This window comes from Vanacampus margaritifer, chromosome 20, assembly GCF_051991255.1.
Source record: "Vanacampus margaritifer isolate UIUO_Vmar chromosome 20, RoL_Vmar_1.0, whole genome shotgun sequence".
In the NCBI taxonomy this organism is placed as follows: Eukaryota; Metazoa; Chordata; class Actinopteri; order Syngnathiformes; family Syngnathidae; genus Vanacampus; species Vanacampus margaritifer.
This window is the reverse complement of record NC_135451.1, coordinates 12034180-12048118: the sequence shown is the minus strand read 5'-3', so window position 1 is coordinate 12048118 and position 13939 is coordinate 12034180. Positions and strand designations below refer to the sequence as shown.

General features: G+C 43.9%; 2 protein-coding genes across 6 annotated transcripts in view; one reads left to right on the top strand and one right to left on the bottom strand.

The window, feature by feature from the left end:
• Window positions 1-787: 787 nt before the first annotated feature.
• Window positions 788-13939, bottom strand: part of zic4 (zic family member 4) — a 110169-nt gene continuing 97017 nt past the window's right edge. For 3 of the 5 annotated variants that reach the window (XM_077553907.1, XM_077553908.1, XM_077553905.1), the window contains 2 exons: window positions 7134-9183; window positions 788-2690 (listed from right to left, as the gene is read on the bottom strand). In XM_077553907.1, the coding sequence (XP_077410033.1) occupies window positions 2239-2690; window positions 7134-8256 (1575 nt within the window). In that variant the 5' untranslated portion in view covers window positions 8257-9183 and the 3' untranslated portion in view covers window positions 788-2238. The remainder of the gene's footprint in view (window positions 2691-7133; window positions 9184-13939) is intronic. The other 2 variants (XM_077553909.1, XM_077553906.1) reach the window with 2 other exon arrangements.
• Window positions 9525-13683, top strand: zic1 (zic family member 1 (odd-paired homolog, Drosophila)). Its single transcript, XM_077553910.1, has 3 exons — window positions 9525-13038; window positions 13165-13328; window positions 13423-13683. Exons 1-3 carry the CDS (start codon window positions 12039-12041, stop codon window positions 13648-13650), a joined length of 1392 nt encoding a protein of 463 aa, XP_077410036.1. The 5' UTR covers window positions 9525-12038; the 3' UTR covers window positions 13651-13683.

The following is a 13939-nucleotide window of genomic DNA, read 5'->3' as shown; positions in this document are numbered from 1 at the left end:
AAAAGTATTTCTCCTCTTTTCTAGTCCCACATAAAAGACTTGTATTAGCGTTTCCGACCCCATGGGGGAAGCGAATATTACATTCTTTGCAAGCGACGCCTTTGAGTCGCCGACTTGAACCCCCCCCCCCCCCCCCCCCCCCACACACACCCACCCCAAAGCCTTATCATTGCAGTTTGACTCGGCCATTGCCATAGAAATCTTAATGCACCGTCACAACAACATAAGGGCGGCAAAAAAAAAAAAAAAGGGAGAAAAAGTGCTTCTTTTGTGTCTCCATGCACTTTGAAGTTGGGATCAGCGTTAGTGTTGCTCGGCAGGCACCACCAAGACAAGTTAACACTTTACACACGCGTTAAAAATCACGCGAAGTAACACACGCATCCTGGGGGAAAAAAAAAAATAAGAGCTCTGTTAAGCGTAACTTGACAAAAACATCGACAACGCAATAAATGACAAAGACTTCACACCAAATCATAGCAATAATGAACGCAATACGAATTCACAGTCTAAAAAAAAATACGTAAATAAATACATAAATATACTAAAGACTCAAACTTACAAAGTTCAGCAAATAGAACATTTAAGGTAACACTCAATATATTCCCGAGAGTAAAAAAAAATATGTATTCATGAAAATGAATGCACCCAAAATAAAACTTGCAAAATAAATAAATAAATAAGATACACAACGTGAAATAAAATCAAAAAAAAAAACTCCACTCTAAGATGACGCAAGTGTCAGCGTAATTCATAAAATAAAACAAGATGCACTTTTTGTTTGGAAATAAATACATTTATGAAAAAATTACATTTGGAAAAATAAGACACTCAAAAGGTCCCTTTTGAAAACAAAAACCTTAACGATACAAGCAACCGCATGAAAAATAACGTCTGCATGAAAAAATAAAAATACAACGACTGCTAAAGTTTTTTTTTTCTCCCGATGTTTTAAATAAGACAAGCAATTCCCCGTTCTGAAAAACACACACACAAATCAGTGCGAGTCACAAAAGTGACAAAAAAAGAAAACAAGTCAGACGGACAATAAAAAAATGACAAGATCACGTGAGTTAGAAAAAAATGCATCTAAAGAACTTCACTTAAATGTGTCAACATTTCGTGAAATACTCACAAATGGCAAGGCAGTTCGGTACGCGACTTTTCAGTGCTGCTCCAAGATTGGTATGGGGGGGGGGGGGGGGGGGTACTTGGTAGAAAAGCCACAAAAAAAAAACGTGTTCCAACGTTTACGATTTCACGCTCAGTATCTCAAAAGCAAAAAGTTGGACGAGCCTCTGCACAAAAGCAGAAACGTCAACAAAAAACGTACAAAACTACCAAACATGGACAACATTTACAAAACATTTACAAAATGTACAATTTGGCCTCGAGGAGTTTCGGAAAGCGTGCACTTTGGTTCTTTCATACAAAACCAGATTGAAAAATAAATTAAGAATGAAAAAAATATTTACAATTGCAATTTAAAAAAAAAAAAACGCATTGCACAAAAAGCATGCCTGAAAAGTCTACATTGGGGTGGGCAAAGAGGGCACGGACACGTTTTTCATTATTTTTGTAGCAGTGTTTCGACACCCCCCAAAATGGGTTCATTGAAACGTATTTGTAAAATATTCAACGTTTATTCATTTGACATTCGAAAGCACTTAAACTGTAAACAATTCCATTAAATAAAGAATTATACATAGGCCTACATTGGTGAATAATTTAGTTATGACTTGTGTAAATGAACACTTTTTTTTTTTTTTTTTTACAGACAGATGGGCCATGTCCAAAAGTTTGTTTTAAGAAAAATATGAAATTTGTTATTTCATAGATAGATCTTATCGATTTTATTTCAGAAAATTACTTTAATGGCTTGGCCTGTCAAAAAAGTACAAACGTGTCAGAGCCTGATTTATATATATTTTTTTGATGTAAACAAAATATTTAAGACTTCTTTTTAAAAAATACTTGAACAAAATGTAATTGTATCCTTATCATTTGCATTATATATTTTAGCATAACGATATTCCCCCCCCCTTTTTTTTTTAAGAACCATCAATAAGCTGTCACGTGTCAGTTCAAAACCCCAAACAAAACCGTGACCTATGAGCCCAACAGTTTGCCCACCCCCGCACTACATGAATGTACCACAAAGTCCACAGATGATTTGAACACGACTCGCTCCATCAAAACAAATCTTGTTTTATTGTGCCAAAAAAGCGGCAGCGAATTCTAGAAGTTGTCCCTGTACGGAGGCTCGTCCTCCTCCGTGACCGAGTCCGGCGTGGAGGGCCCACTGTGGGCCCCGCTGGCCCCGGAACTGTGGCACACGTACCACTCGCTCAGGTTGGCCGGGTGCGAGGACGCGGCGGAGGGGGCGGGGGCCGAGGCGGCGGGGGGTCCTCCCGGCGGCGGCGGCGGCGGCTCGCGGCCCGGGTCCGAGGAAGGGGACACCAGAGACGGCGTGGACGACTCGTAGCCCGAGCTGGGCGGCGGCGGGGACTTGCAGTGCACCTTCATGTGTTTGCGCAGCGAGCTCGGGTGCGTGTAGGACTTGTCGCAGCCGCGCACTTTGCAGTTGTACGGCTTGTCGGACGTGTGCACGTGCGAGTGCTTCTTGCGGTCGCTGCTGTTGGCGAAGCGTCGGTCGCAGCCCGCGAACTCGCACTTGAACGGCTTCTCACCTGCAACACACGTGCACGAGCAAACCACAGCAAAAGTGCAGTTAACAGCGGTTCGTTTTTGTTTTTTTTACCCGAAGCGTGACGTCACAATCCAGAGTGTGGAGTTTGCTTGCTAAAAATGTGTCTGATTCAGATTTTTATTATTATTATTATTTTTTTTTAAACCAAGCGCCACCTCAGAATAATGAATTAGCTATTATTAAAATACAGGAGCATAGTAAACCCAAGTGTTCAGTCCTCAAATGTAAACATAAGACACTGTGTACACATTCTAGAAAAATGGATTGCACAAAAAAGTCTAAACAAATGTGCATGGGAAAAAAAAAATAATTATAACGATTAAATGTAAATCTATTTAAAGTTAGCAACTGAAGTGTACCAAAAACAAATTAAAAAAAACATCTAAGCAGATTGCACATTAAATGTAATGATCTTTGTGTGTACCACTAGAGGGCACACCACATGGGGGGGGGGGGGTGCAATGCAACAAATGCTTGTGATCATTTTGTGGTTAAAAGTGCTGTTGAGAGATTAACTTGGCAGTTTAAATTGGCCACCACGTTCTCTATAAAAAAAAAATGCAACTACAAAAATGAATAGCAGCATATTTAAATAAAATTAGTTTTTTTTTTTTTTAAAATAAAAACGAATTATTTCATGAAATACAGGAAAAAGAAACATATACAACATGAAATAAAAAAACATTAGAATAAATGACTATACTTAAGTTTGTGAAAAGAGATTAAAAATGGTCAAAACTCAAAAAATAAAAAAAATAAAACTATATCAAAATGTGAATGCATTTTGATTTTCATAAATAAAAAAAATTGAAAGGTGGCCCACATCAAATGTTCTCATGGACCCAACATATAGCTCACTACCCACAGGTTGTTCACCTTTCCTCCATAAACTCCACCAGTGGGACAAAAAAAAGAGAAATAAATATTCAATTGAGTAAACAAATGCAAAGTCAAGTGTCACGTGTCATGACACACTCAAGCGCAGGGAGCAAACATGCTAACATACAAAAACAAATACTGGTCAGTAAAAAAAAAAAAAAAAACTAAAACTACAAAATACAATTTAAAAGCCGGATATGAAAATATGGCTTACTACAAAAATAAAAAAAATAAAAATATATTTAGGGATATGTTTGTGGCTAGCATATCAAATGTGCAGTTTGCAGTGTGCTAGCATAGAAAATAGAACAATAAACTAACAAACAAAAAAGTCAGGGGGAAAAAAGCTAAACACATTTGAAATATTTTATACATTTTAACAGCTATTTAGATGCTCAACACGCATCCTTGAACCACATTTTCGTGTGTGTGTGTGTGTGTGTGTGTGAGAGAAAGTTGAAGGACAGTTTGTTTTAATTATTATTATTTTTGTTCAACATCGTGCAAGGTATGAAGCCCAGCTAACATATACGTTTATTCTTAGATTTGATTTTACACACAAACACACACACGCACACACACAAGGGCCAGTATGAATAAATTAGCTAGAAATCAACTCGTGCTCCTCCACGAAGGCTTTGTGAGCACATGTAATTGGGCCTGTCTAATTACACTTGCGCTTTTTTTTTTTTTTTTTTTTTTCTGAATATCAATTTGACCTTCAGCTGTTGGGTTGAGAGAGCCAATCAAGGATATTAGTGTAGTACAAGAAAGCGTGGAGGAGCAGGCAAGACCCCAGGGGCGGACACCCCCCCCTCCCTCACCAGCCCCCCACCCCACCCCCACGCCACCTCAATCATAACCACACTTTTGAGCTTTAAACATGATACACTAAAAATAAAGGAGCATGAGGCCCCTCGGGAGTCAAAATTATTTAACAGATTTGTACTTAGGTCATGTGAGCAAATTATATGAATAATGCATGAGGTGTGTGCGTGTGCAAGCCAGTCTGACTCAACATTTTGAGGCCACAACAAAAGAAAGAAACACTTTTTTTTTTTTTTTTGACAGGCAATATTTGCTGCTGCCTATGCTTGTAATATCGTAGAAACAGCAGGTGCAGATTTTTTCCCATTTGAGCCATTTGAATTTTTTCAAGTCCTTTGAGGGCCACTTTATGAAAACAACAATTGTTACTAGGAATTTTCTTTATGGGTTTTAATGTGTACGGCTTTTCAAACAATTGCTTTTGGTTGAGGGTCCGGATTAAATGCAACACGGGGCCCCTACGTGGCTCACATGCCACAGGTTGCATAACTTTGGTAGAACCCTTGCACGATGAAGGCATGCATGTCACTGTTATTTATTTGTTTATTAAATCAGGCGATATTTTAAGTCACCAATGATTGTGATGCAGTATAAACAAAAGGGGTGGTGGAGGACCTTTTAAAAAAAGATATCCTTTATTAACCCCCAGAGTAAAAATTGGGGTATTACAGCAGTAAAAAAAAAAAAAAAAAAAAACACAATAAATGAAAAAACATGCATTAACTATTGTTATTAAATAAATTCATATTCCTTCCAGGAGTGTTTGAGCTTTATAAACAATTTAAAATATTTTTGCATGCACCTATCAACAGTCGCTTTTAATTTAACTTTTTAATTAGTGCTGTCAAAGTTAAAGCGTTAATTGATTAATTAATCACAAAAAAAATGATCGCATTAATCATGGATTAACGCAGATTAATCGCACTTTTCATTTTGACCATAGATTAGCCTTTATTAGCGTGACAGCGGACGGCTACGTTTAAGGTAGCACAGGTTGTGTTTGAGCCATAAACTTCATTTTATTCATTAAAGTAAAGCATTTAATAAATGTTTGCGTATCGCATTTAGAATATTTGTTCATGTCAAAATATCGGGGTTATTCCCCCCCCCCCCTTTTTAAAATTGTGCAAGTAATTAACTGATAAGAAAAAGAGGAGTGTGTGCAGTGGATCAAAAAATGTTGAAGACGTCCTCATAACATTAAATGTCAAAGGAATTAACACATAACCGGTGCTCTTCAAATTTGGCGGGAAAAAAATATAGATAAAAAAAAAGGCTTTTTTTAAATTAAGCGATTAATCGTGATTAATTAATTCTAAAATGGGATTAATCTGATTTAAAAAAAAAAATCTTTTGACAGCTCTACTTTAGATTTTTTTAAGTCTCATTGTTGACATGTTTCAGTTTCAAATACTTTTTCTTGTCCGTTAAGGTCGTTTGAGTTTTATAAAGTCCTCCGAGGATCAAGTTTATGACAAATTGGGGACTTTGTGCAGGACGAGACTTTTTTTTTTTATAAGGCAGCCAATATTTTGCAGCTGCTACATGTGCCTGATGTAAAAGGGCTGGTTGGAGAAGTTTCTTTAACCAGTAGAAGCCTTTTGAGTTTGACAGAGTCCCTTGAGGATCAATATTATGATATAACATAACACAAATTTATAATAATAAGAGTTTAAAAAAAATAATACAGTAATCATGTTTAAATTATTGAATATTACGGTGGGTCAAATTTTTGTTTTTACAACAATTGCCATTTTTGTTTATGGCCCATGTGCCACATGTTGCACACCACTGGTATGAGCCATGTTATGTCATAACTTTTTTTGCGGTAATATTTGCAGCTGCATAAGATTTGGCGAAAAATATGACGCCTCAAAAATAAATAAAAATAAATGTTTAGTGAAAATAATAGTTTTATAATAATAATAATAATTTTACTGAATTGGTCCAGGAATTATTGCCTCTGAATGCTATTAAATATATAAATTCCACTAGATGGCAGAAGGTCCGATAAGATCCACTTTTTGTGTTGTTTTGATGTGGTTGTGTGTTCAGATTATTTTTTTAAATGTCAAATATGTGCTTTGGCTCGATTAAAAAAAAAAAATTGGGTTCGATTGTCAGACTTTGAATAATAACAGAAAAAATGCACAAGGGTGGGGGCATGTAATGCCCATGTGCCACAGGTTGGACACCCATGCAAGTTAACTCATGGAGTGGATGAGCCATGTTCTCTCTCTCTTTTTTTTTTTTTTTTTTTTTAAGTCAATGATAGGTAATATTTGCATTGGTTTATTTTTTTTTTAATCTGGAGCACCCATTTAAAAAAAAAAAATCATCAAATGTGCGAATAATTTACGGGTTAAAACGTTCAGACTATTCATAAATAAATGAAAATGTTTCGTCCGTACTGGGGGTGAAGGTGGGGATGTTATTTAGCCCGCACACCACAGGTTGCACACCAGTGACATTCCGACATGTTCAGGAGTCATTGCAATAAAAACAGGCAACAAGTGTGTGGACATGACAGCGGAAAACTTAAGGTGGGGGGGGGGGGGGGGGTTGTCACAAATAACACGTGCACGTCTCTTTTGTGCTGTAAACAAGAGGTCCAAACGCATGAGTGACCTGCCACAATCCCCCCCCTGCAGTCCCCCAAACCACAACACCCCAAAGTGATTTCATGCCATAAAAAAAAAGGTTTGGACAAACTAACCTGTGTGCGTCCGTTTGTGAATTTTGAGGTTTTCCGAGCGCGCGAAGACTTTCCCGCAGCCGGGGAAGGGGCACGGGAAGGGCTTCTCACCCGTGTGCACGCGGATGTGATTGACCAGCTTGTACTTGGCCTTGAAGGGCTTGCCCTCGCGCGGACACTCTTGCCAGAAGCAGATGTGGTTGGCCTGCTCGGGCCCGCCGACGTGCTCCACGGTGACGTGCGTGACCAGCTCGTGCATGGTGCCGTAGGTCCGAGCGCATCGCTTCTCTCCCGGCTCCAGCCACTTGCAGATCAGCTCCTGCTTGATGGGTTGCCGCATGTAGCGGAAGAAGGCGCCGCTCCCGTGCACGGGCGGCGGGTGCTGGTGGTGATGATGCGCGCCATGCAGGTTCAGGTTGAACCCCCCGTAGAAGGCGTCGGCGCGGGTTCCCGCCGCCAAGTGCTCCGAGCGCACGTACACGTCCCCGGGTAGTCCCAAGCGCAGCTGGCCGCCCGGTGGCTGCTCTTGGTGCAGCCCGGAGAAGAGCGCGTGGTTGCCGGCGTCGTGGCCGTAGTGCGCCGGGTAGCTACCTGTTGTCGGGACAAACATTCCGTGGTGAGAAGCGGCGGCGGCGGCGACGGCGGTCAGACCCGGTATGGCTCGGAAAAAGTCCCTACCTGCGGTCAGAGCCTGCGCCGGGTGCGTCATACCCGAGTAGGGCACCGGCGTCGCCCCGAAAGCTGCCGTTTGACTGGAGACCACTTGACTGTGGCCTGCCATGTGATGATTGTGCTGAGGCTGCTGCTGCTGCTGGTGGTGGTGATAATGATGGGCTGGGCTGATTTTGAGGGCCGCCGAGTGCCCCATGTGTTCTGGCCCGAATGGACTCGGCCCCAGGCGGGGTTCCGCAGTCATCTCCCCGGGGTGCGCGTGAGCCATTGAGTGCGGATGGCTGCCGAACCCCGGGAAGCCTGTCACGCTCGGAGGGGCAGGGTGGCGGTGGCGGTGATGATGATGATGATGATGATGATGAGGATGGTGGAGGTGGTGGTGAGCCCCTGCCAAGTCAACTAATCTCAGCGCCGCGTTCCGTTTGGAGAAGGCAGGGTCCATCGCGGGGATTCTCAGCGCATCGGCGCTCATTACTCCCCCAATGTTTCTCTTTTTTTTTTTTGCACTTGACAGCGGGCAAAACAATAATGATGACAAATGTGTTTTAATCGCAATTCAAAAAAAAAAAAAAGAAAAATACAAAAAGAAAAAAACAACAACTTTGTAAAGTTGTGTGTGGCGGAGGGGCTACATTGGCTGGGCAGCAGGACGCATTTGATGGAGAATAGCGGCTCGCGGTGGGCGCTCGCAGCCCGCCGAGCCCAACAATCGGCCCGCGCTCTAATTGGTCAGAGGCGGCTGATTGACGTCACCGGTGACACTTTTCCAACCAGAAGAAAAATGGTGACAAGCGAGTGAGAGGGGGTGCGCATGCGCGCTGCCGGCAGGCAACACTGGAAGGGTTGGGTGGGGAGGGGTGGGGTGGGTGGGGGGGGGGACGTATGTATGCAAAGCGTTATTGTATCATTAAAAAAAGGAAAAGGGGTGGGGTGGGGGGTTAATCCGGATACATGGCACATTCGCTTTTGTGCTGCAACACAAAAAACTCTGAGGTCCGCACAACTTTATTTCACGGGATTAAAAAATAAATCCTGGGTCAAATTCTGCATGTCGTGTGATATCTTCATAAAAAAAAAAATGCCAATGGCATAGTCGCCTTTAAAAGGAGGATGGTCCAAAAGCACAAAAGACCGAATAAGTCCACCTATTTTTTTGGGTTCCGCTCGTTTGGATCCGCACGCGCAGCTTTCAATATCTTCACCCTCTTCATCGCCGTCATCGTCGTCGTCGTCCCAAAAAAAATGAAATCAAGTCAAGCAAACATGTCAGGGGCGAGGACCTGTTGTCACGATCCGGGCTCATTCGGTTTGTCGGCGTCGGAGCCGAAGCGACCGCGAGGCAGCAGCAGATGGTTGCCAGAAGAGGTGGCGCCTGCTTGTGTTGCTGTGCAGCCTGCTTCTGCACGCACGCACGCACGCATGCATGCATGGGTGAGGAGGGAGGGGTAGGGGGGTGAAAGTTCAAAAAGAGAAACCAAGTCAGCCGATGGAAAAGCTGAGCTTGTTCGTCGCGTTGTGCGTTGGAACGAGACGCAACGAGGCACTTTTGAGCGCATAAGAACGGAGCAAAGGGTAAAAAGTTCCTTTTTCTTGACGGAGATTTGCACGAGTCTGGAAATATGCATTCATTGTGCTCTTAAAGGGCGTAAAAAAAAAAATCTGACGTATTAAGTAGAGTAAAAATGCATGGTGAAATGACCCCTATAGGATGTATACTGAATGCGCACCACAAATAGCCCCATCCACACGAGTTAACAATTTCACATATGCACGCTCCAAACAGCTTGATAAACAATTTTGCGAGCCATGCCCTCTATAAATATTGACTCACTTTTTTTTTTAAGTGCGAGCGCAACGCTGTCAACCAACAGTTTGACATGTTCATTTATTTTCCTCTCCAAGCAAACAAGAGAAAACTGCAGGAAAAGGAAAAGTTTGTATAATATTTGCAAAGCAATGTGGAGTTTATTTGTGCGGATGTTCATTATTTTTTTTCATTTAAAAACAAACTGCGAATAAATTAAATGAGATGTAAAAAAAAGTTTACTCATTAAGCCATAAATTATGTTACGCAACTTTTTTCATATAGGCTACATAAAATAAGATCGGATGCATTTGGACTACAACAACTTGATAATAAAATAGACTAGATTTTATATAAATTGAAAATAAATGTGTGTGTAACAGTGGCTTATAAGGGGAGAAAGTGTGTGTGTTTGGAGCGGATTCTTTTTTTTTTTAAATGGCTCACATGGCAAAAGAAAAAAAAAAAAGTCTGCATGTGGATTTTTGAACTCCGGGGCAGCCGCAGGTTCCTGCCGCAAATCCCACTTGATAAATTCGACAACCCACAAGGTTTTCACACACACACTTTACAATTTATAGGCCAACGGAGCCGGCCTATGGCAAGAAGTCCAGGTGGAAGGCGGGATGCTTCAAAATGGACGACGCCGTCTGCTTTATTTTCCCTGAATTTTGGCCATAAGGTTTGGGGGGAATAAATGTCTCACACACCTTTTGGGAATGTGTAGCATATTTGGAAGATACCATTTTTTTTTTTGGTAATAAAAGATGTGCTTTAGGAAAGAACGAAGTTTACACATTTAGGAAGACTTGTTGATCATGAAGACGTGATTACTCCCATAAAACTTTGGAAAGTTGTAGAAAGGATGTGGCGCACCTTTTGGGAATGTAGCCCACATGGAAGGAACCGCATTTCTGGTTACAAAGGGGATCATTTCTCACAAATATGCGATAAGTTTAGGGGAAAACGTTGTGGGGGATGAAAATCTTGGCAATGTGGAGCTCATTCCAAAGAAACAATTTTTGTTTACAACAGGGCTAATTTCTCACAATAAATGATACGTTAAGAAAACCAAATTTCAAGTTAAGAAAAAAATGGTTGTCTATGGAAAGAAATGAAAAAGGTCAGACAAAATGTTTTGCAAATGTGCAGCTGCTCAATGCAAAAGAACCATTTTTGGTTACAAGGGGGCTAATTTCTCACAAATATTTTATAAATTTAGGACAACACACGTTAAGAAAAACGTTGGGTGGGAAGAAGAATAGACATGAAAAGTAAAGAGAAAAAAAAGTTGGGAATGTGCAGCTGCCCAATGCAAAGGAACCTTTTTTGGTTACAAGATGGCTAATTTCTCACCCAAATTTTTATATATTTAGGACAACACATGTTAAGAGGAAAAAATGGAGGAAGAAAAGACATGAAAAGTTTGGGGGAAAATACGTTGGGAATGTGTACATGCAAAGGAACCATTCTTGGTTACAAGGGGACAAATCCCCCCAAAAAAAGAAGTGCTAGTTTAGGAAAGCAGATGTGAAGTTAAAAAAAATGGTGGTATGGAGTCTATAAAAATACATAAAAAGTTCATAAAAATGTGTAGCCCATTGTAAGGAACAATTTTTGGTTACCAGGGGGCTAATTTGCTTATCAGCATATTTGCCCAGTTTTAAATTTACCAAAGTAAAAAAAATAAGAAATACTTTTTTGGTTTCTGAAATCTGACTTTATCATTATAAATGCATTTTTTTCTCTCTCCAAAAAGTATAAATATTGGTGCGGTGTTTTCATCTTTGCTTGTATTTGAACTGCATTCATGTGTTTATATTAATGCCATTTTTTTCCCTCCAAATCCTGCAGTCAAACCGGCAAAAAACAAAAAAAAAGGAAAACAAATCCTGCACGGATTGATGATGCAAAGAGGCCAATCGTCTTGCAACGTGGATTGTTATTTGGTGAGTGGATGTTATTGAGGAGAGGTGGGGGGGCTTGTTGGCGCCGACCAATCGTCGAGCGGCCGAGACGCTCACGTGACCGCACCCCCCTGCTCCCTCCCCTCCCCATTCATCAGGGCTGGACCGTGTTGTCTTTGCAATTCATTTATCTGCAGGAATGATTGCGACTATCAGTCTGCAGCTCAGCGGCCGAGCGAGGAGGTGAAAGTCGCGCCGCGGGGACGTCGAGCGTCCGAACAACAAAAACGCGAGAGACAATAGCGCGTGCAGTGCTTTTTTTTTTTCTTCCTCATCTTCTTTCGGGGGTTGCGCGTGGGCGTAAGATGCGCGCGAGAGGGGCGCCCTAGAAAGTAAACAAGACTCGGGCGGATTTCGGGGGAGTTTGGGAAGCACGATCGAGAAAGTGAAGGAGGGGGGGGCGGGAGGGTCGAATATCTGCGCGTGCTTTTTTCACCCGTGTCCTCAGTCGCGTCGGCGCGCGTACAGACCGAGTGGGCGAAGATGCTCCTGGACGCCGGACCCCAGTACCCCGCCATCGGAGTGACCACTTTCGGCTCCACGCGGCACCACTCGACGGGTGAGGTGACGGAGCGGGAGGTGGCGCTGGGCATCAACCCGTTCGCGGACGGCATGGGCGCCTTCAAGATCAACCACGGCTCGCACGAGCAGACGGCCTTCTCGGCGCAGGCGCCCGCCGGCTACGCGGCGGCGGCCGCCCTGGGCCACCACCACCATCACCACCACCACCACCCGGGCCACGTCGGCTCCTACTCCACGGCGGCCTTCAACTCCACGCGGGACTTTCTGTTCAGGAACCGCGGCTTCGGGGAGGCGGCGGCGGCGGCGGGCGCGCAGCACAGCCTCTTCGCCTCGGCGGCGGCGGCGGCGGGCGGCTTCGCCACGGGGCCCCACGGACACTCTGAGGCGGCGGGCCACCTGCTCTTCCCCGGGCTGCACGAGCAGGCGGCGGGCCACGCGTCCTCCAACGTGGTCAACGGCCAGATGCGCCTGGGCTTCGGCGGCGACGTGTACGGCCGCGCGGCCGCCGAGCAGTACGGCCACGTCACCAGCCCGCGCTCCGACTACGCGTCCACGCAGCTGCACGGCTACGGCCCCATGAACATGAACATGGCCGCGCACCACGGCGCCGGCGCCTTCTTCCGCTACATGCGCCAGCCCATCAAGCAGGAGCTCATCTGCAAGTGGATCGAACCCGAGCAGCTGGCCAACCCCAAAAAGTCGTGCAACAAGACGTTCAGCACCATGCACGAGCTGGTCACGCACCTGACCGTGGAGCACGTGGGGGGGCCCGAGCAGACCAACCACATCTGCTTCTGGGAGGAGTGCTCCCGGGAGGGCAAGCCCTTCAAGGCCAAGTACAAGCTGGTCAATCACATCCGCGTGCACACGGGTGAGAAGCCCTTCCCGTGCCCCTTCCCCGGCTGCGGGAAAGTCTTCGCGCGCTCGGAAAACCTCAAAATTCACAAACGGACGCACACGGGTAAGACTTCACAAAAAAAAAAAAAAAAAGTATATATATATAATTGTCAGGTTGCGAAATTCATTGCAAATGGCGCGAGTGTCATTTGCGCAAAATTGACCCATTTGTTTTGCGATTGCAATTCAGGTGAGAAGCCGTTCAAGTGCGAGTTCGAAGGCTGCGACCGACGCTTCGCCAACAGCAGCGACCGCAAGAAACACATGCACGTGCACACGTCCGACAAGCCCTACTTGTGCAAAATGTGCGACAAGTCCTACACGCACCCCAGCTCGCTGCGCAAACACATGAAGGTAAAAAAAAAAAAAAACATTTTACATTCTTGCATATTTTTTTTTTGTTTACATGCATTTGTATTTATTTGTTTTCTTCCTTGTTGCTTCGTAGGTCCACGAGGCGAGCAACCCGGCCTCGCAGCCGTCCCCCGCGGCCAGCTCGGGCTACGAGTCGTCCACGCCGCCCACCATCGTGTCCCCGTCGGCGGAGAACCAGATCAGCGGCAGTTCTATATCGCCGACGGCCCCCGGGACGGTGCAGCACCACAGCAGCTCCACGACGGCGGCCGGCAGCCACAGCGGCGCGCTCACGTCCAATTTCAATGAATGGTACGTGTGAAACAAACAAAACAAAAATATTTCTGGGGGGGGGGGGGGGGGGATGGGGAGGGTTTAAAAAAAAATGGAAAAAGCGTTTTTTCTTTTTTCTGGACTGCAAAGACTTTTTTTGGAGCGTGGACTGAAAGAATGCATGGACCAAAAAAGAGAAAAGAAGGAGCCAACTTTTCTTTATTTTTACCGAAGGACTGCTCCAAATGTTGCAAAGTGGGGGGGGGAGGGGGGGTGTTTTTGTATATATCACAACCAAGATGAAAAAGAAAAAACATGTAATATTTTATTTTGTAAAT

Coding starts and splice junctions, on each gene's coding strand:
- zic1 (XM_077553910.1), top strand. CDS start 12,039: ATGCTCCTGGACGCCGGACCCCAGTACCCCGCCATCGGAGTGACCACT. Junction 13,039..13,164: donor TCACAAACGGACGCACACGG/GTAAGACTTCAC, acceptor ATTGCAATTCAG/GTGAGAAGCCGTTCAAGTGC. Junction 13,329..13,422: donor CGCTGCGCAAACACATGAAG/GTAAAAAAAAAA, acceptor GTTGCTTCGTAG/GTCCACGAGGCGAGCAACCC.